This window comes from Staurois parvus, unplaced genomic scaffold (assembly GCF_062004578.1).
Source record: "Staurois parvus isolate SC_StPar_1 unplaced genomic scaffold, SC_StPar_1.0 ptg000207l, whole genome shotgun sequence".
Taxonomy (NCBI): domain Eukaryota; kingdom Metazoa; phylum Chordata; class Amphibia; order Anura; family Ranidae; genus Staurois; species Staurois parvus.
In genome coordinates, this window is record NW_028318003.1 from 9,113,721 (window position 1) to 9,141,642 (window position 27,922).

At 40.1% G+C, this 27,922-nt stretch overlaps 1 protein-coding gene across 1 annotated transcript in view; it reads left to right on the forward strand.

The window, feature by feature from the left end:
- The first annotated feature begins 1,321 nt into the window (after positions 1-1,321).
- The window catches only part of IL10RA (interleukin 10 receptor subunit alpha), a 33,139-nt gene continuing 6,538 nt past the window's right edge, over positions 1,322-27,922 (forward strand). The window contains exons 1-5 of the mRNA XM_089678649.1: positions 1,322-1,421; positions 19,126-19,240; positions 19,424-19,596; positions 24,854-25,023; positions 26,698-26,845. Of these exons, the coding sequence (XP_089534775.1) occupies positions 1,340-1,421; positions 19,126-19,240; positions 19,424-19,596; positions 24,854-25,023; positions 26,698-26,845 (688 nt within the window). The 5' untranslated portion in view covers positions 1,322-1,339. The remainder of the gene's footprint in view (positions 1,422-19,125; positions 19,241-19,423; positions 19,597-24,853; positions 25,024-26,697; positions 26,846-27,922) is intronic.

Consider the following 27,922-nt stretch of genomic DNA (forward strand, 5'->3'; position numbering starts at 1 on the left):
TGGTTACAGTGCATTTCTCTCTGGAATTCTGAGGAAAATGGGTCGTTCCAGACATTGTTCAGAAGAACAGCGTACCTTGATTAAAAAGTTGATTGGGGAGGGGAAAACATATAAAGAAGTGCAGAAAATGATAGGCTGCTCAGCTAAAATGATTGCAAATGCTTTAAAATGGCAACCAAAACCTGAAAGACGTGGAAGAAAGCAAAAAACTACCATTCGAATGGATAGAAGAATAGCCAAAATGGCAAGGACTCAGCCAACAATCAGCTCCAGGAAGATCAAAGAAGGTCTAAAGTTACCTGTGAGTACTGTTACAATTAGAAGACGCCTATGTGAAGCCATAGAGAGAGGGAGAGAAGAGCCGTGCTGCTACAGACGGGCACAGTGCTGGATCGAGATCAGGCTCAGGTAAGTATTTAAAGGTGACATTGAAAGATTTTTAATCTTAAAGTGGTTGTAAACCTCAGACATGAAATATGAGCAAAGCATATTCCTCTATAGTATGTACTTGTCTCAATTAAGAGCACTAAGTGTTATTTCTGTCTGCTGCTTCATTCCTCTGCTATTAGCATGATTCAATTTTGGCAAGTTTTCCTGACACCAAGAGAAAAATAATGACAGGGAAGAGACCTCTAACAGAGTGACAGCCTCAGCTCTGTTCCTGTGAGCTGTGTGGAGGGGGGTGAGTTTCTTCCCTCCAATCACCTTTCAGAGCTCTCTTCACTGAGCTCTGTAGAATGTAACTTCAGTGCTCCGCCCCCTGTTTTCTGAATGCTCAGACAAGCTTTATAAATTCAGCACTTTGAATGGATGTGGAGAAGAGAAGACTGCAAGTAAACAGGTATAACCTATGCAGGAAAATCTGTTTAATCTCTGTGTACCTGAGGGCAGTCACTTCACTGGGTATATGTGAGGGCTTACATCCAAGAAAGAAAGAATCCTCTGTCTATATATGTCAAGTTTCCTACCCTGGCTCCAATTATAATATGGTGGAAAGAAAGAAAGAAAGAAAGAAAGAAAGAAAGAAAGAAAGAATCCTCTGTCTATATATGTCAAGTTTCATACCCTGACTCCAATTATAATATGGTGAATGTATGTCAAAAAACAGCAAATGAAAAGAAAGAATCCTCTGTCTACTTATGTGAAGTTTCGCTATTAGTTCAGTAGTCTTACAGCAGGTTTCTGTGGAGTGTCTGCAGAATATCCCCTGTTATTTCCTTGTGTGGGAGATAACGCCATCTCCTCCTCCAGGCGTGGAAAGTAATGAGGAAGTTCAAAACCCGATAAACTCAGTTTGAATTATTGACAGCTTTTGACAGAGCAATGTTAAGGAAGCTCTATGGCAAAGCTGGGTTTCTCCATACTGGGCTACGTGCCATTTGAGATTGCAATCGTTGTTCACCTAGTAATATCTACTAAAGGTAAGTTAAAGAGAAGAATATGTGAGCATGTTTTACATTTGTTCTTGTATACAGACAGCTACATATGCGGGGACACACACACGCGGTATAAGGTGCACTGATACACTATATTGCCAAAAGTATTGAGACACCCCTCCATTGGATTCAGGTGTTCCAATCACCTCCATAGCCACAGGTGTATAAAATCAACCACCTTGGCAAGCAGACTGCTTCTACGAACATTTGTGAAAGAATGGGTTGCTCTCAGGAGTTCAGTGAATTCAAGTGTGATACCGTGATAGGTTGCCGCCTGTGCGCGGCAACCACCTGTAACGTCCTCTGTGAGCTCCCGAACCTCTCCTTTTCCCACTCACCTCTGATTGTTTGGAATGAGCAGTGCACATTAGTTGTGATCATATACACTGTTCTATGCACACTACAAATCCCATAGTCCACAGTTCACCTCGGGAGAGAGCAAGAGAGAGTGGCTACATGCCTACATACAGTGGGATCATGGAGACTGCGCATAGCCACCCTCTAACAGAAAATCAGATCACAGCAGCAAAAAATAAAAGGAATTTGGAGGTTTGGAGGAGGCTGTGAAGGTTCATTTTGAGTTAAGAATACATGTTGCTTTTTTAAACCAGTGTCACTTTAAATTCCTTATATTCAGATCAAGTTGTGGATCAACCTCTAACCAAATGATCCCCACAAGAAATGACTACTTTATTAGAATACAGTATAGTGAAATACATTTGTTAAAAAAATGTATTGATTTTTCTGGCTCTGTGCCATCGCTGGCAGCCAATTACATCAAATACCTCTTACTTCAGACAGGATCAAGAATTATGCAGAAAGCTGTTAAATAACTCTGATAAATACGTGTTGGGGGAATTCAATAAAGCATTAGTAACACTTTTCTGGTAGTATGGTCCATTTGAAATGTTCTACAGAAAATTAACAAAAGCATTGCAACAGTTTTAACAGTTCCAACAAGTTCAATAGATTTGTGTAGTTCTTCTTTGTGTTACTTTTACAATAAGTCATATGAATAATTCAAAAAGAATTACCTCCAGCTTATAGATAACAGTAATTTAATACCAACTTAACGTTGGGGTACAAACAGGCCAGAGTTATGGGGTGTGTTATGTGTTTACCTTTAATAATGTATTTCAAGCATTTCACAATATGCTTCTCCTAGGTGTATATATATATATATATATATATATATATAATGTACAGTAAATTACACATGCATATTTAGACATAGAACGAAATGGAAATTCCCATGTACTATTTGTGACGTAGGGTATCTCCTCTCACTTCCCTAGTATAGATTGAGAGAGAACAACTTGGAGGAACTTATAGATTCTTCATGTTTAACTATTTATATGTTGCCCTCAGTTAAAAAAAAAAATGTGTTTTTTTCTTTAAATTCTACTTAACTGCAGTTTATTTACAAAATTCTTACTACTTTAATGTTATGCACAGTAGTAGTAATTTTTCTACATTTTATTTTATTGCAGGCAATAAGGCTATAAGACACTATAAAATATACCCACTCGTGTTGAACAGATCAGGTTTTCAGGACATCTTTTGGTTGCAAAAACTGATATAAATACTGATGCAGCCCAAGACAGGATGAAAGGAGTTAAAAAAATTACTTTTTAATAGGTTCTACACATAGATTTATGTCCACTGTATGTATACAGCGGATAAAATAAGTATTAAGCACATCACCATTTTTCTAAGTAAATATATTTCTAAAGGTGCTGTTGACATGCAATTTTCACCACATGTTGGTAACAACCCATGCAATCCGTACGTACAAAGAAACCAAACAAATAAGTTCATAAATTAGGTTATGTGTAATAAAATGGAATGACACAGGGAAAGAATATTGAACATGCTAACTGAAATTTATTTAATACTTCGTACAAAATCCTTTGTTGGTAATGACAGCTTCAAGACTCCTCTTGTATGGAGAAACTAATGGCATGCATTGCTCAGGTGTGATTTTGGCCCATTCTTCCACACAGTTTTCTAATCTTGAAGGTTCTGTGGGCCTCTTCTATGAACTCTGATCTTTAGTTCTTTCCATAGATTTTCTATTAGATTCAAGTCAGGTGATTGGCTGGGCCATTCTAGCAGCTTTATTTTCTTTCTTTGAAACAAATGAAGAGTTTCCTTTGTTTTGTGTTTGGGATCATTGTCTTGCTGAAATGTCCACCCACCCTCGTTTCATCTTCATCACCCTGGTAATAGCAGCAGATTTTTTCAAGAATGTCTTGGTACGTTTTTCCATTCACCCTTCCTTCAATGAAATGATGTTTGCCAGTACCGTATGCTGAAAAACAGCCCCACACCATAATGTTCCTACCTCCAAACTTCACTGTTGGTATGGAGTTTTTGGGGTGATGTGCAGTGACATTTGACCTCCAAACATGGTGTGTATTATGGCATCCAAAGAGTTACATTTTGGTCTAATCTGACCAGACTATATTCTCCCAGTATTTCACAGACTTGTCTAAATGTTGTGCAGCACACTTTAAACAAGCTTCAACATGCTTTTTCATCAGAAATGGAGTCTTGCGTGGTGAGCGTGCATACAGGCCATGGTGGGTGACTGCATTACTTATTGTTTTCTTTGAAACAATTGTACCTGCTAATTCCAGGTCATACTGAAACTCTTCACAAGTGGTCCTTGGCTCTTGGACAACTCATCTGATAATCCATTTCACACCTCTGTCAGAAATCTTGTGAGGAGCACCTGGTCATGGCCAATTTATGTTGAAATGATGTTCTTTTCACTTCCAGATTATGACCCCAACAGTGCTCACTGGGACATTCAGAAGTTTAGAAATCCTTCTGTAACCAATGCCATCAGTTTGTTTTGCAACAATAAGGTTGCAAAGGTCTTGAGAGAGCTCTTTGCTTTTACCCATCATGAGATGTTTCTTGAGTGAAACCTTGGTAATGGACCAGTTGATATTAATTTGTACTGACAAGGCACAGGATTGTTTTCTAATTACTAATAGAGTTCAGCTGGTGTCTTGGCTTTCCATGCCTTTTTTAACCTCCCTTTCTTCATGTGTACAATACTTTTTCCTTATGTCATTCTATTTTATTACACATAACTTAATTTCTGAATTTATTTGTTTTGGTTTCTTTGCATGTATGGATTGCATGGGTTGTTACCGACATATGGTGAAAATTTAATGTCAATAGCAGTTTTAGAAATATATTTACTGAGAAAAGTAGTGATGTGTTATTTTACCCGGTGTGTATATATATATATATATATATACGTTAATATGCTAAATTATCAAAGAGCCAGTAACCAAGCCGAAGTAATCATAAAGATGCCTTTACTGGTTCTATTTAACAAAATGTATTTTAAAATGTTAGTTTATGCAATTTGTTTTACATCTTTTTCTTTCTGACATTTTTGTGACATATTTACTGTTCAGCAGTCTGCTTTCTAAAGGAAGATTTCCTGTTTCCAATGAACTGGCAATATGCTTCATGTAAGAGACAAGTGTTTCCTTTTTATGTATAAAAACGTTCTCTTGCAATTTCCGCTGCTTTTGTATTTACGTGCTAGCTCATCAAAGTGTTGCATGAAGAAATCATAGGACCCATTCACACTGTTCTTTATCAAAGTGCCATTAGTTTTTCGACGGCACCAACTACAGATGCCTGTTATTTTTTATGTTTTAGTGTGTTGGCGGTTTATTCAGGTCCATGCGTACTGCAGTCGTACCGTAATGTGTATGTTGCTGCAACACATGTTAACACATTTTAACTGCTTTACAACATTGCGGTGCCATTCATTTTAATATTAGGTGTAATGACAACAGTATCATGGTTCATTCTGTGATATTCTACAGAGTGCCATAGAGGTGAAGGACACGTATGTCTTTAAATATGACGGAAGCATGGTGAGAAGTCAGGGTTACTATCCATGTGGTGAACATTGCTTGAATTTAAGTTATGCATTATTTTTAATTATTTATGCCAGTGATTTTTTAAGGGGGGACATTGGCAATAAAGTTATCAGAACAGAGTCACTCTATGTGGTGCATTTGTATATTCCATGTATGCATTGGACCCATTGAATTTGTCTGAACGGTGGTGACCGGTGAGCTTAAAAGAAAGCTATGGAGTAATTCTTGGTATTCACCATAATCTGTTGAGTGTTCATTTTGATGGGGTGCTAGTCACTTAAAAGACAAAGAGGTGTTGGAGTGAATCTTTGGAATACAGAGACTGTCCTCATAAGAATTATCAAGGTGGACTGTACTTTCTTAAATACACTTTGTTACACCTTAGTGGAAGAATTGACAACTCCTATTCTATCCCTTTTCCTTATCATCTATTATATATGTATAAATCTTATTACTAATTTTGTTTGATATGAAGTGAAGCGCTGCTTCATGAGAATTCCATTATACTCATATTTTATTACTGTTTATTATTATCAAAACAGCAGCTCATTAGTTTGCTTTTTCAATTTAATTCACCATTATATAAGTTCATAGTTGTATGCTCTTGTGAGTGTTCATTAGTTATGCATTCATTTTAATAGTTTGCCAGCACGCAAAGGGAATGCACATATTATCATTCACTTTTATATAGAGTGTGGAAGAGTTAGATCCTCTGCCACGTTTTTATAGCTTTCACAACCAGTTGCTTGCCATTGCCTTGAAAGGAACAATTTATTCCTGCATCCTTTAAACTGCTCAAAGTATGATATTTTTCTTCTCTGACATTTTAAGCCCTGCTAAAGTGAGGCTGTACAAAACCCCAAAATATGTTGGCTGTATTACCATGGAGTTCTATGGATTTCTCAATTATAGAATTGTTGTGGTGTGGCACTCTTGTTACTTCTAAACTGCAAGGGTTTTCTGTTCTATGTATTCCCTCAGAGAGCTTCTCTATTTGTCTCCATGACCATTGTCACCCAGGCAGAATTTCAAGGGACACATCTAGTCTGGTGTTGTTGTCCAAGAAGGGGATTTTCCCTCAGTTTGGAGAGGTTTGCTCTTACTTCCCATTGTGTCCCGAGGATAAGAAGTGAAAGGAATCTCCCTCAATGGGAAACAGACAGGGGATTTAACCACTACATACCCTTTGGCTATTGATAAACTTTAAATGATGTCTTTCTAAAATAATTTCTATAATGTAACAGTAGAACTTCAGAGAGCAGCAGGGATCACCTAGATCACCTGTAGCTGCTAATGTACACAAATTTTCGAGGTGTTGGTCATGCTTTTTGTTTGTATTTGCCATAATTCACATTTACTTGTACAAAGCAATAAATACAAAACACAAAGGGATCTTAAACTGACCTTAACTGATCTCAAAGGCCCTTGTGTTTCAGCCCTGAGGCATTTGTGGCTGTGGTTTGAAGGGAACTTGGTTGATATTATGTCTATGTGGTTTATTTCAGTTCATAAGTAGTTTTTCTGAACAGTTACCATGACAAAATATCACTTAGTTTATTCATTTCAGCTTTATTATTTACTTGTGTTCATTACTAATTTACCATGACAATAAATATACACTCAAGGCTGGATTTAGCTTGGTGTTTACCATTATCTTTTCTATGATAAAATCTCTGATTATGGGGTTGGTGTACTAAAGGTAAATATGCTGTTCACTTTTTGGAAGGGAATTTTCCTGTTGTTTTCAATCACATTCAAGCAAAATCACATTTTTCTCTTGCACATGATTATGTAGTCTTTGCAAAGTGAATTTTCGCCACATTAAGCAAACAAAAAGTCTTTCAATGTGAAAATTCTCTTATAAACTGAACAGCAAATCTGCCTTTAGTAAATCAACCCCCTATATTACTGAGTATACATATAATGAAATATTTGTTTGTCATTGATGTATTGTTTCTAATTTTAAATGAGAAGTGAAGAAAAAAGATAACAGAACAAAGAGGCCAACCCTGTATGATCATCTACTTTAAATTATTGTCAAATTAGGGCCAAGCAGGAGCTCCCTGGTTGGGGGACAACCATCATATGAAAACCATCTCAGTTTCATGCCAAGTCCTGTGCCTCACACATGCACTAGGGGCCTCTGCACGGGACACAGCGGATGACAGATCAGTACCATGTGACTGCTGTGACTACACCATCACAGCAATCACATGACATTCGTACACAGTGAATGGCTTTCATTCATAGCCATTCACTGTGTACTATTGAGATGATCTCTGTGATTGGTCACAGTGATCATATGGTACAGAAAAGGCAAATCACAGCCCATCTGTACCATGTGATAGTTGAGGCCAATCACAGCTAATCACAATAGTACTCAATGAATGGCTGTGACTGAATGGATGCCATTCATAAAAATGATTGTTTATAACAGTGAGCATAATTGTTATAAGAATCCTGATCACCTCCCCACTATAGTAACTTTGCACTGCTCTGGTCACAGTATGTGAAAAAAAAAAGAAAAAAATGATTTAAAAAAAACACATTTTTTTTGCATACTGTCACTAGTCAGTATCCCTGATCTGTACTGCATTAGTGACAGTATGGAAAAAAATATTGTGAGGAAAAAAACAAATGTTATTTAGTTTCGTAATTTTCCAAAAAATACTAAATACCTTGGACTCTCTACTTTCCAAAAAGGACTCATTGGGGGTAGGGGTGTATACGTACTTTTCAGGCATTTTAGGGCCTCAAGAAATAAGGCCGTTTGTACATCAGCACTGATCAATTTTAAAATATATATATACCATACTTTGTAGACTCCATAACTTTCACACAAACTAAACAATATACACTGATTTGGGTTATTTTTAACAAAGAAATGTTGCAGAATACATTTTGACATAAATTTAGATTATTTATTTGCAAAATTTTATAACAGAAACCAAGAAATATAGTGTGATTTTTTTCAAAATTTTCGGCATTTTTTTTTTATATACCAAAAAATAAAAAACGAATTGTGATTTATTACCACAGAAAAGCTCTATCTGTCTTAAAAAATTATAAAAATTTAATTTGGGTACAGTGTTGCATGCGCTGAAAGCAGAAATTTGGCCAGGGCAGGAAGGAGGTGATAGTAGCTGATATTGAGGAAGTAAAGGGCTACTACTGGGCAATATAGACTCAATATAGATAGAGTCAATATAGACTCAAAAAAGGAAATTTATTATATAGTCCATATTGATATGATTGTGGTATCCCTTTGACGTAGATGATTATACAGGGTTGGCAATTCATAGTTTTTCTACTATGGGCTCCGATTGTTATTAAACTATAAAAACAATGTTGTCTGGTCTGTGGTGTATAGGTCAGTTCAAGCTTTTGTACAAATAAAGAGATGTTTCCTGGGATTTGGCTTTCTTAGACCCTGGCCTGGATAGCTATATGTATAGCTATATGATCTTAAAGGAAACCTGATATTAATAGTAAACAAAGGGTAGAGTCTCCTGGGTGATGTCGTTGACCAAATATTGTAAGTAAAAGGTAGCTAAGAATAAGGCCACTTTAGGCTGAAACATGTCAGCTTTTCTTGCAGTGCTGTGTTTTTAGCCTTTTGTAAAAAACAAAAAGTTATAACTTTTTTAAATTGAAGCTTTCTGTGATGTGGACTATTACTAATATCCTATTGAAAGCGAGCTGGCAGAAGCAGGAGTTGGGCTCTGGAGCCACGCAGTCTGTCTGATTAAGATATAGGGATTTAACACTTCTTTCGGATTTTATGCTATTGGCTTTTTGCTAAAGATTAAATAATGTCTGAACAGGCAAACTTCTGTTCAGCCTGAACCAGTCTGAGCTCATCCCAGGCCATGAATCACAACATTTATTCCCGGGCTGGGATCTGCAGTCAAGATGGCACCCAGCCACAAGTCTACCCAGCCCGTCTCGCCTGCACATGCTGGTGGTTCTCCTGGACCTTCTGCAGCTTCTCAGGTATTGTGCCACAGCCCTGCTTTGTCACATCATTATGGGGACAGCACATCCACCCCCTACTTTTGAGGAGATGGAAAGAGACTGGGACCTCAGGGAACACATAAGAGCACTACCCACAAAGGCAGATATTACTATGCTAATAGCCACGGTGGGGAGCTCCTTTAACCACTTCCCGACCACGCTTTTGCCAAAAGACGGCTACAGCATGGTCAACTAGTTATGGGAGGGCATCTATGGATCTGTGATCTCTGAGTGCTTCAGACACAGCTGATGTGTGTAGGTAAAGGGCCAATCATACCGTGTTATCAGCTGTGTCCAATCACAGCTGATCATAGTGTAAATAGGAAATGCTGGTTATCTGCAGTCCTCTCCTTATGCTGACAGCATTTCTCAGTCGGACATCTACACTGATCATCAGGGCACTGATCATCAGTGCCCTGATGATCAGTGTAGCCCCATCAGTGCTCATCAGTGTGGCCAATAGTGCCCATCAGTGCTGGCTATCAGTACCCATCATTTCTGGCTATCAGTGCCCATCAGTACTGGCTATCAGTACCGCCTATTAATGCCAATCAGTGCCACCTATCAATGCCCATCAGTGCCACCCAGCAATGCCCATCAGTGCCGTTTATATTTACCCATCAGTGCCACCTATCAATGCCAATCAGTGCTTCTTCATTAGTGCCCATTAGTGCAGCCTATCAGTGCAGTCTCATCAGCGCACATCAGTGAAGCAGATTTTTGGTCTTTTTTTATGTTTGTTTTTTATGTTTGTTTAGCAAAAAATAAAAACCCCAGTGGTGATTAAATACCATCAAAAGAAAGCTCTATTTGTCTCAAAAAATTATAAAAACTTAGTTTGGGCACAGTGTTGCATGACTGCACAATTGTTATTCAAAGTGCAACAGCGCTGAAAGCTGAAAATTGGCCTGGGCAGGAAGGAGGTAAAAGTGCCCAGTAGGCAAGTGGTTAAACAAGCTATTGAGGGGTTGCATGCAGATACAGTGGCATTGGGGAATAGAGTGAAAACCCTGGAGACTGGTCAAGATGATTTTATGGACACTGTTACTGTGTTACAAGAAAACACCCGGCACCATGAGAGCGCTTCAAACTCTCTCATAGACCAACTCAATGACTATGAAAATAGAGACAGGAGAGCATATTCATATCCTGGGCCTCTTGGAGGCTTCTCATGCACGTTATTTACGACATGCAGTATGGGGATTATTTCAACAGATCCTTCCTGGGTTCTGAGGCTTCTACATCCATTAAAATTGACAGGGTTCATAGAGCCCTTCTCCTGCCACCCCAGGATGCTGACAGACCCCGTGATGTCATCTGTAAGTTGTCCAAATTCTCTGTGAAGGAGGCCATTATTAGGGTGGCTCGCAGAGAGTCAAAAATGCATTTTAATGGTGACAAAATATATCTTTTCCCGGTCCTGTCCAAGAGAACTCTCATGCAAAGGTGCACACTTACTGGATACCTGACACTCAGCTAATGTCACCTATCGCTGGGGATTCCCTTTATACCTAATGGCATTGATAAATGGCAGATCGGCGGTCTTGCGGATGAGGATGACCTCCCCCAGTTCCATGAAATTTTGGAACTGCCACATACTGACTTCACTGATTGGAGACTGCAATTGCCATATCTCTGCTGCAATGCCCAGAGCATTGGCACCAGGCTCCTTTGCAAACTCAGAAGAAACACTGCAATGACTATTGGGGTCACTATAACACCCCTCTACCTACCACCTAACTACTGCTATCAGTGACTGATCCATGGGTCTCTCTTACGATGTTGAGGGTCCACTCGCATGTAGCACAGTTTAGATTGTTAGACACATTATTATTTTTTTCCTTCACAATAAATGGACTTCCAGTTAATGCACTATAGTTTTATGATACCGCTCACGCTCAGGGATTAAGGCCTCCAGCCAATCAGGGCCTTAAGTAGCCCTCATATTTGAGCCAAAGTTCTGCATTGCATATGTGCTGCTGTATTACATGCATAATCTAGTTTTCATTATCGTGTTTAATGTCTGCCCAAGGAGTGCGGAGTTTCTTGCCTACTGCTTTCAGCCACTTTTCCCCCAGTAGGCCAGTCCTCCATTGCAGAATTTATACTCTGCTATCCTGCAGTAAGAGAGACATCTTTGGGTGAGGCGTTGCTATCTCACTAAAATGTTGCCACTCCTCCTAGAGTGTGTTTTCTAGATTTGCACTATGCATTCTAGTCCTTTATTTCTTTTTTTATGTTAGTTGGTATGTGTTACATGTTTATGGGGTCTATGAGGTCCTATCTAAGGGTCCTTCAGGGACCATGTATTATTGCTACCCCTCTTCTTGTATTTGTTATGGATTGCTTTATGAATATGCTAAATGTTTCCCCCCCATCCCTCTTCTGCCATGGCTTCCAGATTAAAACTGCTATCTTATAATGTTAGGGGGTTTTGCTCTCCACAGAAGAGGGGTTTTCAGGAGTTGCGTCACCTGGCTCCAGATATTATCATGTTCCATGAGACGCATTTCACTGCCAACTCCACTACTTGCCTACCACTTATGATATATGACCAATGGTATATTGTGTCTCCTATCCCCAAAGCACGGGGACTCGCCATTTTCATCTGTAAATCTTGCCCTTTTTTTTTGCTCCCTCTTTACTCTGATCCAGAAGGTTGTTTTTTGTTTCTCAAGGGGATGATTCATTCTCAAAAATATATGCTTGCAATGTAAAATGCTCCAAACTCCGGGACCATTGATTTCCTTTCCTATACCCTTAAATTGTTGTCTGACTTTAAAGAGGGAGTGGTTTGTTGTGGGGGAGGACTTTAATATCACCCTTCATCCTAGCCTGGACACCTCCTCAGGGTAAACACCCCTTTCTAATCGGGCCCTGAAACACATTAAGAAACTTGTGATTTACACCTGGTGGATGCTTGGAGAGTGTCTCACGCATGGGACAAGAATTATAGCTACTACTCAAAGACGTTTAATACCTACTCCAGTCTTGACCTTGTCCTCATAGATCAATATTTCTTGAGCAATGTCTACTCCTCATCTATTGAATCTATAACAATTTCTGACCACGCCCTGGTGACATTGTCTTTCTACCCCTTGAATGATAACCAGTTTGAACAGATCTGGAGGTTTAATGAAACCCTCTTAGATGATTCCACAATTTTGGAATCTATCACTTGCTCCCTTCAGTTCTATTTTGTGGTGGATGTATCCGGACAGGCAACCTAGGGAGGTCATAAAGCTGTGATTAGAAGGAAATTGATAGCTCAGGGTGCCAGGGTTAAGAAAGAAAAAAGCAGAAAGAGATTACAGATTTAATATGCAAAATACATACTCTTGAGCTTTGACATAAGAAGTACTTTGACCCTACAGATACCCAGACATTGGATTCATATTTCCCTATCCCAATGCCTGGAATGTAGAGCCAGGGATAAACTAAGACTTTATGTCCACCGTTTTATGAGCAAGGGAATTAAAGTGGATGCCTACTGGGTGAAAAAACGACAGGCCCTGTGCCATGTTCATAGCCTTACGGGGCATGGCATGCAGGTGGTGGACACTTTGGTTCACCCAGACCAAACTGGCTTCATGTTGAGTCATGAGAATACAATTAGAGCTATACATATTTTACATTGTGCCAAACATGGTCCTGCACAGACTCCATGTATAGTGTTGCCGATGGATGCTGAAAAGGCCTTCGACAGGGCTATTTGGACATTAACGCTGGAATTGCTCCAGGGACTGGGTCTGGGGGAGAGGATGCTGGTCTGGATTCTAGCCTTATACTGCAACCCTTAGGCTTGGGTGAAGGTAAATGGGATGATGTCTGAACCTTTCCCTATTATAAATGGGACGTGACAAGGCTGCCCTCTCTCCCCTTTGCTCTAGTGCTGGAGCCCCTCCTTAGGACAATCATGAATAATAACAACATTACTGGGATCCGTATTGAATCTGTGGAACATAGGTTGTGCCGGCAACCTCCTTTTTTATTTGACATGACCTCATGTTTCCCTACCAGGGCTCATGGAGGAGGTGAATCGATTTGGCCTATTATCAAACTTTAAAATTAATTACAATAAATCAGACCTGCTGCCAATTCATGTTCCATCGGCTATGTCCTTGTCTCTGAGACAGTCTTTCCTGTTTATTTGGAGGCAGGGATCACTTCTATACCTGGGAACCCATATCTCACCAGACCCAAAACTCTTGTAGTAATTATAGTGCCTTAATTAACAGAATTTTACGGGATCTGCAGCAATGGAAGGACCAATCTTTAAGTTGGTTTGAGAAGATAAACGTTCTTAAAAGGACCGTTCTACCATGCATTGTCTATCTACTATATGAGGTTCCCATTGCGCTACTTAGGTCCTTTTTTTAAACAATTACGTCAGGCTTTTTTTACATATGTATGGCGCAGGAGGCATCCACGGTTATCTTTTGATATACTATGTAGACGTAAACTGTACAGAGGAGTCGGCCTTCCTGATATATCGCTTAAAGCTATGGCACTAGTACAGATTTTAAATTGGCACCACCACGTTTCATCTAAACTCTGGGTCCCGTTGGAGAAAACGATGGTGAGTAGAAATTTGGCAGGGGCACCATGGATCTCAATGATCAGTAAGGGGCTCTTGGACTGCACATCTTCATTGACTCATATTACGCTTGCTGTGTGGGACAGATTAAAGATGATGGATCAGTTTGCCCCCTTAACGTCCACTTTGGCACCCGTAGGGGGATTTCCCTGGTTCCCACCTGATGAGGATACTAGATTTTTCTGCTCCTGGGGACATGATGGAGACACTTACTGCGCTAAATGTGCTCCCAGAGGTTAACTGCTGTCCCTTGATATCCTACAATCCCTTTCTGGGATGATTCCACTGGTTGAATAGCAAAACTGGCAGTTATCAGACTTCTATAATAAACTTGGACATGATTTGAGTCCACAGGACTCTCTCCATTTGAATCGATGTGCTTGAAACTCTCAGATAATGGACACCTCCTCTCCCACATGTACAAACTTGTACTAAGTGCACAATCGGTAACTATTCCATACTTACACACAACCTCCATTAGCACCCGTACTCAAGTGTCCTCCTAAAAATTTCTCACCAGGTGGTACAGAACCCCCTCCCACTTAGCTCAGATATTCCCCACTGCCAACCCTCATTTTTAGCGGGGCTGTAATCGAAGGGGCATATACCTACACCTTTGGTGGTCCTGCCCCAAGATTAAGGCCTTTTGGGAGGAGATCACCCCTTGGATTAAAAAACCACCCTCAAACCAATTGCCAGTTGTCCCTTGCAACTCCTCTTTCACAATATTCCCTCATCCATTAACTCTTATAAGAAAAGTGTTCCTCCCCTACTGCTTAATACAATGAAATCCCTCATTCCACACTTTTGGAAACAAACAGCTTGTCCCTCTCTACTTGATTGGAAATGAGAGGTGGATAAAATTATTGAAGCGGAAATTGGGTACACTTGATAAAAAATCAGCAGAGTAAATTCAAAGATATATGGCTGGATGTATTACTCTGCCGAGATACCTGATACCTAAATAATACTTGTAGAATGTGCGCCAGCACCTAATACCCCAAGGACCATTATTGTAGATCCTATGGTGAACCAACCCCCAACCATTTTTCATTTTCTGCTTTTTTTTTCTTTCCTTAAAAGTCTACGTTTTCCTTAGGTTGAGTTTGTTATGCTACATTTGTTATGATACTACCGATTTACTATACCCTGAATGATCAGAACATTTGCTTGATGTTTATCTGCTAGCAATGTGTGCTATGATGGTTTTGTTTGCGATCCACCTACTACGCACCTCTTAAGCATGTGATTCTTGCAACTGTTTTTTTCTGTCTCTTTGTATTGCAAAACTTTAATAAAAATATGATTATAAATAAAAAGAAAAAAAGGAATATCCATTTATTCTTAGAAGTTAAAATCCAACCATCTGAGAAGCTTAGTCATTTCAGCCATTTAGGCCTTAGTCATAGCTTTGACCAAGGCCTAGGTGGCTGAAACATGTAAACTTCTCAGATGGTTGGATTCTAATTTCTACGAATGATTGCATATTCAAGAGCAGATATTCACTGAAGTACGGTACATACTTTTATTCTAGTGGTGAAATAATATTCAAACTTATATGAAACCATATAAAATATATTTTATGTTTTCATCTAAAAAAATCCAGAGACAGGCATATCCCTCTATAAAATATGTTGCAATCTGACCGAGTGGATGAAAACCCTTCCATTCATCAGAACTAGCTTAACCCTCGGACTAAAATACTTTTATATGGTTTGATATATAGCACAGCGCTATTGTACAGTTCGTGCTGCTTGTTTTTGATCTGTGTACACTTATATTTTCTGGTTTGTATATATGTAAAGCTATTTTCTTGATAAACAGATCAGATTTCTGCACACAATATAATGTACACATGTTTACAGAATCAAACCTCTTAGTAGACACACAACTGCCATGCCAGTTATATATAAAAATAAATACGAAAAAATATATATATTTTAAACCAGGGCTGTTAAACTAAAATTCACGGTGATCTGGTCAGTAATATTCTTCCAGCAGAGGTCCGAATCGCATGTTTGTGCGATGGCTCAGATCCTTTCCACCAAATCCCCCTTCTCCTGTTAGGCTAGGCTTACATCTCTGGGAACATTTCCATTGCGCAGAGAAATGCACTGCACTTTAGCAGACACATGGGCTGCCATTAATTCCTAATGGCACCTACATGCATTGGCATCTATGGCACATGCTCACAAATGCCAAACCACATGGTACAGCACCAACATGTGGCTTGGTGTAGCGCAATTTAAAAAAAAAGGGCCAAGACTTCTTTCCCTGCATTTCTCGTGAGTAGGGCAGCCTATTAAAAGGAATGGGCTAACCCCACCAGTGATGTGCAAGCAAGTGCCCTTGCCAAATGGTGATCAAGCGTCATATCACCATCCTGTTCTTACATCAGCATCCTCAGTCCCCCTTTTTACATCACAGCTCTCTCCCCTTCACAACATAACTACCCCCACCCCATTACTTTCCTTAGCCCCCTTTCACATTGCCAACACCCCCCTCTTCCTGTCCTACCTTACACAGACAGGATGGAGGCACAGCAGGCCTGGATAGAGGGTGGGAGCTGCAAGTTGGTGATTGGTTGCTAGGACCACCTTGTACCCTAGCAACCCATCACCTGCTTGTTATTCTGCCCAGAACTGTCCTGCCTCCTGTTGTGGGCTCTGTGAGGATGACAGCAGTGACGGCTGCAGGGCAGAACTGGCTCCTAAATGGCTGGACTGTAGAGGTCCAGATAGGACAGTTACATGGTCCAGATCCAGCCCGTGGTCCGCTATTTAATGATGCTTGGTTTAAATATACTCACTGGCAACTTTATTATGTACACATTGCTAGTATTGGGATGGACCCCCTTTTGCCTTCAGAACTGCTTTAATTCTTCGTGGCATAAATTCAACAAGGTTTTGGAATCATTCCTCAGAGATTTTGGTCCATTTTGACACGATAGCATCATGCAGTTGCTGCAGGTTTTGTCGGCTGCACATCCATGATGTGAATCTCCCGTTCCACCACATCCCATAGGTACTGTATTGGATTGAGATCTGGTGACTGTGGAGGCCATTGGAGTACCATGAACTGATTGTCATGTTCAAGAAAACAGTTTGAGATGATTTGAGCTTTGTGCCATGATACATTATCCTGCTAGAAGTAAGATACACTGGCAGCCAGTGTGGTTTTCTGTTGCTGTAACTGCTTTGATGTGTTGTGCATTCAGAGATGGTATTCTGCATACTTTGGTTGTAATGAGTGGCTATTTGAGTTACTGTTGCCTTTCTATCATCTCAAGCCAGTCTGTCCATTCTCCTCTGACCTCTGACATCAACAAGGCATTTTGTCCACACAACTGCTGCTCACTGGATATTTTCTTTTAATAGTTTTAATACATGTTTATTGCCACAATTACTTTTTTCATAACTAATTCTCCTTTATACTGGAGAAATGAAGTAACTTGGATAAAATGTTTAAAGTTTAGTGTAATAACACACTTCTTACATAGTTACATAGTTAGTCTGGCTAAAAAAAGACCAAAGTCCATCCAGTTCAACCCCCCAAAAAAGTTATAATCTTATACCCACAAATGATCCTGAGGAAGGCAAAACCCAGCGAAGTATGATCCAGTTTGCTTTTGCAAGGGAAAAAATTCCTTCCTGATCCCCCAAAAGCCAATCGGATATTCCCTGGATCAATATTACCTATAAATGTTAGTATCTAGTTATATTCTGTGTATCTAGGAAAGAATCCAGGCTTTTCTAAAGCAATCTACTGAGCTGGCCAGAACCAACTCTTGAGGGAGTCTATTCCACATTTTCACAGCTCTTACAGTGAAGAAACCTTTCCATATTTGCAGATTAAATCTCTTTTCCTCCAGATGCAAAGAGAGCCCCCTTGTCCTCTGTGATGACCTCAGGGTGAATAACTCTACACCGAGTTCACTATATGAACCACTGATGTATTTATACATTGATCATATCTCCCCTTAATCTTCTCTTCTCAAGAGAGAATACATTTAGTTTGGTTGCCCTTCTCTGTACTTTCTCCAGTTCCCCAATGTTCTTTTTGTGAATTGGTGCCAAAAACTGAACTGCATATTCCAGATAAGGTTTTACTAATGATTTGTACCGGGGTAATATGATATCTCTCTCTGGAGTCTATACCTCTTTAATACAAGAGAGGATTTTGCTCAATTTAGAAACTGCAGCTTGGCATTGCATGCCATTATTAAGCTTGTGATCTACCAGAACCCCCAGATCCTTCTCCACCATTGATTCCCCCAGTTGTACTCCCCCTAGTACTCCCTTCCAAGTGCATAACTTTACATTTATCAGCATTAACTCCTTCACGATGGCGCCTCCTGGCTCTTTAAGGGGTTTCTGATGCCGGGAGGCAGGGCGGGGTTTAGGGTCATGTGACCGCTGTGATTGGCAGTCACTGCCAGTCACGGCAGTCACATGATCAGAAAGGTCCCGATCACAAGGAGAGATCGGGACCTTTCTGTAGGACATTGACACGTGCTGGAAGTGCACTGGGAGCATGCAGGGCGTGCGCTCTCAGCACGTTTGTTTAAAAATGGTATGCAAATATGCGGCCACTCTGCGTCAAGGCCCAGCCGCCAAGAGGCTGCATATTTGAGCACAATCAGCGTGAAGAGGTTAAACCTCATTTGCCACATAGTTGCCCAATTAAACAGTGCATTGGAGGTCGGCTTGTAAATTGGAGACATCCTGTAAGGACGTTATTCCACTGCACAGCTTGGTGTCATCTGCAAACACTGAAATGGGATTTGTAATCCCAGACCCTATATCGTTTATAAATATATTAAAAAGTAAGAGTCCCAACACTGAACCTTGGGGTACACCACTGACAACCCTAGACCATTCAGAGTATGAATCATTAACCACTACTCTCTGAATACGATCTTTTAGCCAGTTTTCTATCCATTTACATACCATTTTTTCCAAGCCTGTAGACTTTATCATACACATTAGCCATGTAAAGGTCTGATAGTTATAAAATGCATTTTCTTTATTGGGGTCTATACAACAGACAAAAAGGGATACTCAAGGAGGAAAGAAAGAGAGGGATTTGATTCCAAAAAAAGGAAAGTCCCTGCAATTGAGGAAAATCTAAGAACCATGTATAATTCTTGTCTTGATTTTTCCAACAGGTGATTTGCTGAAACCTGAAAATGTCAAATTTCAAGAGGATTTTTTTCATCACATATTGAATTGGTCACACAACAGATCTGATAGTGGAATTTTGTATCAAGTGGAGTATCTTAGGTGAGAAACACTGGAGTAATGTATATACTATCAAACATAGATATCTTGTTAACAATTCCACTTTGTTAGGCATTTAGGAGTTTTATCTCCTTTGTGTTTAGAAATTATGTGCACACATATTAGATTCACATCTTCCATGGAACTTACTTTTTTAATCTATTATCATGTTTTCACTTTGTTCAGGTATGGTTCCAACTGGACTGCTGTGCCAAACTGCGCTTTTATTAGACTCCAGAGCTGTGATCTTACAGAGGAAACCTTACCAAAGAGCGATGGTTATTATGCACGAGTTAGGAGTGTTCTAGGAAACCAGACTTCAGAATGGACTCGTACAAGTCGTTACACATTCACAGAAGGTAAACTATTAGTTTTAGAATATTCATTTAGCTAGGACACTCCTTTCCTGAATTGATGCTCTGTGAAAATATTTAGAATTTTTCATGTAATCTTTACAATATACCCCAAGTTCCTCCTTACACTTAATTCCATACAAAGTATTACCATTCTCAAAGAGTTGTTTGAAAATGACTGCAATTATGAGTATAAAAAGAATTTAGGTCTGGCTCAATGAAACAGATCAAGGTGCTTATTAGTCTTGTTAGCTTATGAGGACTTAAACTGTGGAAACTGCACTCAAACAAGACTGGCAAATGACAAAAGATTAGTCACCAGTATAGCCTGTTGTCCCCCAACTGCAAATCCTGACCCTTCTACTGACTTACCTTGTTCCACACTATATCTTTGCATTGAGGTATCCATTTTGGTAAAGGAGCAGGGCTTTGCTTTCTCATGTCAGAGCTGCCCTTTTGATGGCTTGTGATCTGATGACTGGTTGTGTAATGTTCAAAAAGCAGCAGAAGAGGTGCAGAAAGTACAGATTCAAACAGGTAGGGAGATCCTTTCACTGTAAATTATGAGGTACAACTTCCTATGTAGCAAGCAGCACAGATATAGAATCGCCAAATATCACTCCAAGTCTTGTAAGACTAGCAGTTAAAGACAGCAGTGCCTTATATACTGTAGATGTACAGTACTGGTATGAGGTTCAAGGTACAGGAGGTTCACTGTTTTTTTTCAATAGGAGATACTTACCTGAGACAAAAGGTAGCTTTTCAGGGTGTTGTTTAGGCACAATTAATATTTCAAGATGTTCCCTGCAAGACAGCAAATCTTCAATCTTTGAGTTCAGGTTCACTCTAAAATAACAAATGCACCATCTTTGGAGCACAGCAGACCTCCTTGATGGTAAAGCTGGCCATACAGCCTAACTCAGTGCAGGACATTTTCAGTTCAACCCACCTGCTGCAGTGGAAAATGGGACTTGTAGTTTCTTCATTCACAGATTCCTGTGAATGAATGACATGGGCCCCCCACAGCCTAGCAAATTTTGACACGTGACAATGAAACTCTCAGACTCACCCTGCACAAAGATTTTGCAACTTGCAAGACCATAATCTAAGTGTCAGCATACTAAGAGAGCTCAATGCTGGGTTTAGTTAACCATGCAGGCAGTCTGTAACAAACCAAACAGCTGTCACTATGTGTTTTATTGAAAACACAAACCATTCTGCGCTAACAATTATTAGGAAATGTTTATAATACATGCCAAACCAGGGGCGGACTGACAACTCATGGGGCCCCCAGGCAATAGCGGATCATGGGGCCCCTGTGTCCTTACCCAAACTCAAAAAAGCCTATGAAAAAAGTACCAGGGGCATCTCATGGGGCCCCCTACTGACCCCGGGCCCTCGGGCAGTGCCCGAGTTACCAAATGGTCAGTCCGTCCCTGTGCCAAACAGAGATATTTCAGAGATTACAATATAGTAATGTTCTTCCAAAGAGTTAAGTACTGGCTTAGTGCATTACAGATAATTTGAATGATTTTAAAAATATAATTTAATAAAAGAAAAAATGGTGCAGTACAATATTTACAGAAAAAGGTATTCCAAAAGGAAAGGTGCAATAATACAACAGCATAAAAAGGGATCAATAGTGAAAGTACCTAACAAAGTCCTGGGCACTTTGAGATATGGTTAAGTTCAGTCAATGGTCATAAAATGGATATGAGTCTTGGCTATCAATAAAATAAGATTCTGGATAGATGTTCTTTGTTTCAAAAGTAAGGCCCCATACACGCTGGGCCTCAGGCACCAAGGATAAACACCCAATGTGCATGAGGCCTTGGGCTCCATTCACACTTGTGCTACTTGTCATTTGACTTGACAAAAAATTGCAGGACAAGTTGCAGCCCATTGTTTTCAATGGCACCTGTTCAAATCTATGAAACTCTAATCTATGAAGTCTTTGACTTGACTTTGAAAAAGTTATTGCACTACTGATGGGACAGAGAGTGTAAAGTCAGATCGAAGTCACACTGGAAATGGTGCAACTTTGGAGTCGCACAAGTGTGAATGGAGCCTTAAGGAGAGCCTCAGACTGCTATTGCAGCAGCTTTTTATGGGCCTTCTAAACGCCCTGACTTAATGGTTGGCAGCAAGGAGTGTTGAAATGTTTTAAAATAATCCAGCAGACCCTCCCACAGTGTCAGTTTTCCTAAATGTGGTCATATTTTTATTGTATCATATGCTACAGTTTAAAACCCACCTATTATAGAGCAACATTCAATTAGCATGCTATAGATACTAAGAAATATATAGCTCAGATGTCCAGATCATACAGACCACCTCCTGTGTATGACAGCCTAAATGAGTCTGGTACCAAACTACTCCTGAGTGGTAATACTTTTATCTACATGATTGTTACTAACATAGCTTTATCAAAATATTTTTTTGAATTGTAGATTTTTGAAACCTGTGAGTTTAAGAGGAGCTTTTGTAGATAAAATAACCCAGGCTATCAGTATAGATCAGCCTAAATTAGAACATTATTTAGGTCTGTGTAAAGCTGGCCATAAATTGATCAATTTTTTTTTAACCACTTGAGCTCCAGAGGATTTACCCCCCCCTTAATGAACAGGCCTCTTTTTGCACTCGGCGCTGCACTAATTCAACTGATAATTGCGCGGTCATGCAATGCTGCACCCAAACTAAATTTACGTCCTTTTTTTCACACAAATAGAGCTTTCTTTCGGTGGTATTTGATCATCTGTGCGCTTTTTATTTTTCACGCTATAAACATAAAAAGGCCAAAAATTTTGAAGAAAAACAATATTTTTTACTTTCAGCTATAAAAAATATATAGTAAACTCAAAGTTGGTTATAAATTTAGGCCAAAATGTATTCTGCTACGTTTTTGGTAAAAAAAATCCCAATGAGTGTATATTGATTGCTTTGTGTGGAAGTTATAGCGTTTACAAACTATGGTATAAATACTGCAACTTACGCCATTTTTCTGCTATACAGCACTGCGCTAGTTTAACGGACAATTGCGCGGTCATGCAATACGGTACATAAATGAAATTTACATCTTTTTTTCCCCACAAATTGAGCTTTCTTTTGGTGGTTTTTGATTGCCTGTGCGGTTTTTATTTTTTGCGCTATAAAAAAAAGGCTGACAATTTTGAGGAAAAAAAACAATATTTTGGACTTTTTGCAATAAAAACATGTCCAGTAAAAAAAAAATGCAAAAATCTAATTTAGTCATAAATTTCTGCCAAAATGCATTCTGCGACATGTCTTTGCTAAAAAAAAAACCCAATACGTGTAAATTAATTGGTTTACATGAAATTTATAGCGTTTACAAATGACGGGAAAGATACTGGGATTTTTAGGTTTTTTTTTATACTAATAATGGCGGCGATCAGCGAATTATGTCGGCGATCAGGGACTTATGGCGGCGACCAGCGACTTATGGCGGGTCTGCGGGACTGCGGCGGACATTCTGAAATTGGGGGGTACTGACTTGGGGACACTGACATCCCCAAAAACACTAATACAGTGATCAGTGCAAAAAAAAAAAAACTGACACTGTACTAATGGCAATGGGGAGGAAGGGGATAACTTTATTTTGCAGGGAAGGGTTATAGGAGTGAGGGGAGTGTTTTACTAGGGGGCGGGGGTGTGTGCTGCACGGGACAAGGCTGATCGAGAAAGAGAAACTCTTCTTTCTCGATCAGCTCATCCTCGAGCTGATAGGGAAGTGACAGACAGCACAGCTACTGCAGCTGTGCTGTCTGTCACTGTTTGCCGCCGATCGCTGTGACCCGGCGACTGACATCTGCGGTGGTGATCCGCGGGACAGATAGGGCAGCGGCGCGCCTCGCGCGCGCCCCCTATTTGTTTACAAGAAACACGTCTTAAAACGTGGTTTTGCCTGTGAGTGCTGCCCTGCCGCCGTATATATACAGTGGCTGGGCGGCATGTAGTTAATAGCCAAGTTGGCTAATGAAAAAAAATAAAGACAGATTTCCCTATCCACACAATCAATGTGGAAGGAGGAATCCTCCCCACTATGCTATTGTATTCTGACAACAGGGACTCCTCTGCTGTCAGAATACAATAATTGCAGCGCTCATCGAACAAGAATTTTCCAACATTCCTGTTCGAGAGCACCCGATCATTAGACCAACTTCTTTCTAATGGGAACAGCCATAGATGGATCAAAATTTGTCAAGTCCCTGCTGAACTTGCCAAATTTCAATCCATCCATGGCCAGCTTTAGATGGTTTGTTGCATGCCAGGCATCCTTACAGTGGAGTTCCATTCAAATTTGATTCAATTCACTCTGGCTGGGTATTCCGGCCGTCCTATGTCCCTGACGCTGGCATCTTCAGTGCAGGCACCTGGTTGTGACAGCTTGCAACTTCACATCTGAGTGCCCACTGCACATGTGCAAGTAGTGCTGCATTTTGTGACTAGTTTCGCAGTCTTCTGGGACCTGTCACGTGTCCCAGAAGAATATGTGGGGAGGGAGGGGGGAGGACAACTTCCACTTCTGATTGCTTAGGCAATTGCAGCAGAAGTGGGAGTGGAGTCCCCCTCCCCCCCTCCGCTCCTCAAAGGTCTCCATAATGGAGAGCGAGGAGCAGGGGCCTTACAGCGGAACAGGTGGAGCTCCGCTTTAATAAACCTGGAGGTCTAGAGCAAGTCAAAACTGCAATGCTCTAAACACATTTAAGATGGGCAGATCCCATTCTCTGGGTTTCAGTGTGATTATCTAGCTCATGACAATGTAGATTTTTACTGTCAACTGACATGAGAACCAACTGACATGATGACATCATGCTGATCATCATCCACTAAAAAACTGCAGTGTTCTGTTAAGACATTCAATTAGGTATTTAAAGATTTAGCTATTTGCAGCTGTAAAGATTCTACAAAGTAAGATTTATGGCCCTGCTTCCTTTTCTGGAATATTTGATACTTCTAGGAAAATTTAATGAAATTTATGATGGGGGTTGTACTTTTATAGACTGTCAAATTTAAACAGGATAGGGATAACAGTCTGTTTCTGACTCAGTTTTGGGTGTGCCCAAACCTCATTACTGTCACAATGTAGACCTCTTCAAAGACTCCAAAACATTAATTATGTTATTGAGACTTGTCTCTTTTCATACATCTGTAGCCTGTATTAGCATTTCATATATAACATATTGTATCTATTTGATTCACTTTGCTGTGTAGACTAACTACAAAATACATGATTTTCTTGCAGTGCCTCTGCCTCCACCATTTGTAAAAGTGGAAGTGGATGGGCCTTCCTTACGTGTTCAGATCACTCTGCCAAAAGTTACAAGGAATAACTTCACCAAGCACGTGAAAGATTATTTTCCCGTTAACCACGTGTACCATATACATATTCGTCGAACCTCAGATAATCATATGGTAGGTGTGTGCTACTGGCAGTACTAAATGTTTTTTGTATTGGCAAAAATAATCTATTTGATGAAAACATTCTGTTTTAGGAGCTATTCTGACTCATTCCTCTATGCAAGGCTGATTTAGTTAATGTACAGTATATGCTGGGATGTCTTGCTTCAGATCATGAAACAACATTTGAGAGGGATTAAGATCAGGACTTTGGTTCACTAATTTTAAATGACAAAATTTCTCCTATCTGAGCCTCTTTGTTCTGGATTTCGTCTTCTGTTTTTGATTAATGCCATGTTGCAAAACACACCTGCTTTTGCATTCCCAGGTGAATAGAGAATATGTGATAGTGAACATTGAATTTATATTTCCCTGTGTATGACCACCTTGAAATGAAATTAGATAACATTCTAAGAACCATCCAGAAAATTCAAAAACATTTTCCAGATGCCTGTTTTGCGTGTTTTTTGTGGTTAATTTTAGGTAGGTTTCAAGGGGAGATCTTGATTATCTATAACCTCTCCAATCACAGAGTGTCTTCTTTCAATGAAAACATAAGGGCTATTTACTAAGTGCAAAATTTGGTGCAGCTCTGCATAGAAACCAATCAGTTTCTGGGTTTTATTGCCAAAGCTTAAGCCCCAATTTACAGATACTGTGTGGTTATCCCTGCGCATTTTATGCACCACATTGCAAACAATCCGCTGCGGTTGTCAATGCAAAGTTAGTGACACCCCGAATGTATCGCAAACGCAGTGCAGTTTGCCCACACCGAATCGCATTTTACAAAAAGACCATATGATGCAGTTATGGCACGGCTCCAAAAAAGGTTCCTGCACGGCAAAAAGAATGGGTTCAAATCACAACACACAGATTTGATTGTGTATTGCAGGAATGCAATGTGGTTTCTGTGCGATTCACATGCAACTTATAGTGTGAACCCAGGGTAATTGAACAAGCTGAAATTAGAAGCGGATTGGCTACCATGCACAGCTGCACCAGTTTTAGTAAATCTCCCCCAAAGATGTTTTTTTGAATGGACAAAGTGGAGAGCATGTGACTCACTACAGGGATCAGGCATCAATAGAAGTACTTTATACTTTCATAACAAAAGAAAATAAATCATTTTTTTCTGACTTCAGTTTAAGTCCTCATGCACACGGGACGTTTTGATAACGCTGGTAACGTTAGCTGTGCAAATTCACGTTAAAAACGTGAGTTTTTCAGCTTTTTTTTAGCATTTTTGCATTAGCGTTTAGCTGCATTTTGCCGTGTTTAGCGGCGTTTTCCACGTTTGCGGTTTTTAGCGGTTTTTTAACCCCCCCAATTTTTTGGGAGTGAAAAAAATCCTAAAACACAGATTTGCTGCGTTTTACTGCGTTTTTCAGCATTAGAGCGTTTTTGAAGCTAAAAAACTCATCTAGAAACCCATTAATCCTGGGTTTTTTTTCCAGCCAAAAAACATCACTGCCAAAAAACATTGATTACAGTCTCTGTGTGCATGGACACATAGGATAACATGCTGGGGGGTTTAGTAGCTGTAGAAAAAAAGGTCAAAAGCCAACAACAGCAGCTGTAAAAACGTCCAGTGTGCATGAGGACTTAGGCATTGTAAACAACTACGTTAATTGTAGTATGTCTTGTATGATTTAATAGTGCGCATTGTCTGAAATCAGTATTTACTTTAAGTTTAAGCAGGTGAAGAACTGCGCAAGTTTCCATATTACTGATCTGGTTGAGGGACAGACGTATTGTATAAAAATCCAGATGTCCATTTCCTCCCGTAATAATACTGGAGAAGCCTCTTCAGAGAGCTGCATTTATCTCCCTGAGCAAGGTGAGTTTTTGTAACTTTTTAAATGAATGCTGAACTGTATTCATTTTTTTGTTTTTATGTCTTCCACTGATTAAGCTTTATGTGCCAGTTTAAACTAGACCTATAGGCAAAATCCCTGCATATCCATTGCCAGTGTTCCCATTGGAAGATTTCCCCTCTGTCACTGTTCTGGGGAGAACCCACAATTTGGGATTTCCTTTTATTTTGATCCTTCTCTCTGTTCAAAACTAAAACAAGTTTTGCCTATATTTATACTTTAAGGCTGAACTCCAGGTAGAGCAGCTAGACCAGGGGTCTGCAACCTTTAAGACATAAAGAGCCAATTGGACCCGTTTCCGAGAGGGAAAAAAAGACTGGGAGCCGCAAAACCATTGCAACATTTAAAACAAATCCGACACTGCATATATTGCAAAAAGCGCTCTGGTCATGAAGGGGGTTTAAGGGCCCAGTAAGCAAAGGGTTAATCAGGGCGACAGTGTATCGTCATAATCACAATCATAGCCTTAGGTCAGTGGTGGGCAACCTTTTTTTTCAACTGAGCCAAATCTCGCCAAAACCACGATTGAAATTTATTTTGAGAGCCACATTTTTAAAACTGAAAATACATCCCCCATATAGTAATTCATCCCTCATATAGTAATTCATCTCCCATATAGTAATTCATCCCCCCTATAGTAATTCATCCCCCATATTAATTCATCCCCCATATTAAGTCCCCCCTGTGTCAATTCACTTACCTTTGCTCCGCGCGTTCCTCTCGCCGTGTTCCCGCGCTGTTCCGGTGTAGCATGAAAATCTGTCTCCTATGAGGATCTGTCCCCCTCGACGTATCTGCGCATGTGCCAGTTTCAGGCATTAGCAGCCGATCGGCGATCTCCGGCACATGCGCAAATACGTAGAGGGGGACAGATCCTCATAGGAGACAGATTTTCATGCTACACCGGGCTTCAGGGCGGACTGTGAGAGGAGCCTAGCGGGAGCCTAGCTCCGTGGGCCGGATTAAAAGGTCCGCCGGGCCGTAGTTTGCCCATTGCTGCCCTATTGCCTGTCACCTGGTGGGCAGTGTGCTCCGGAGCC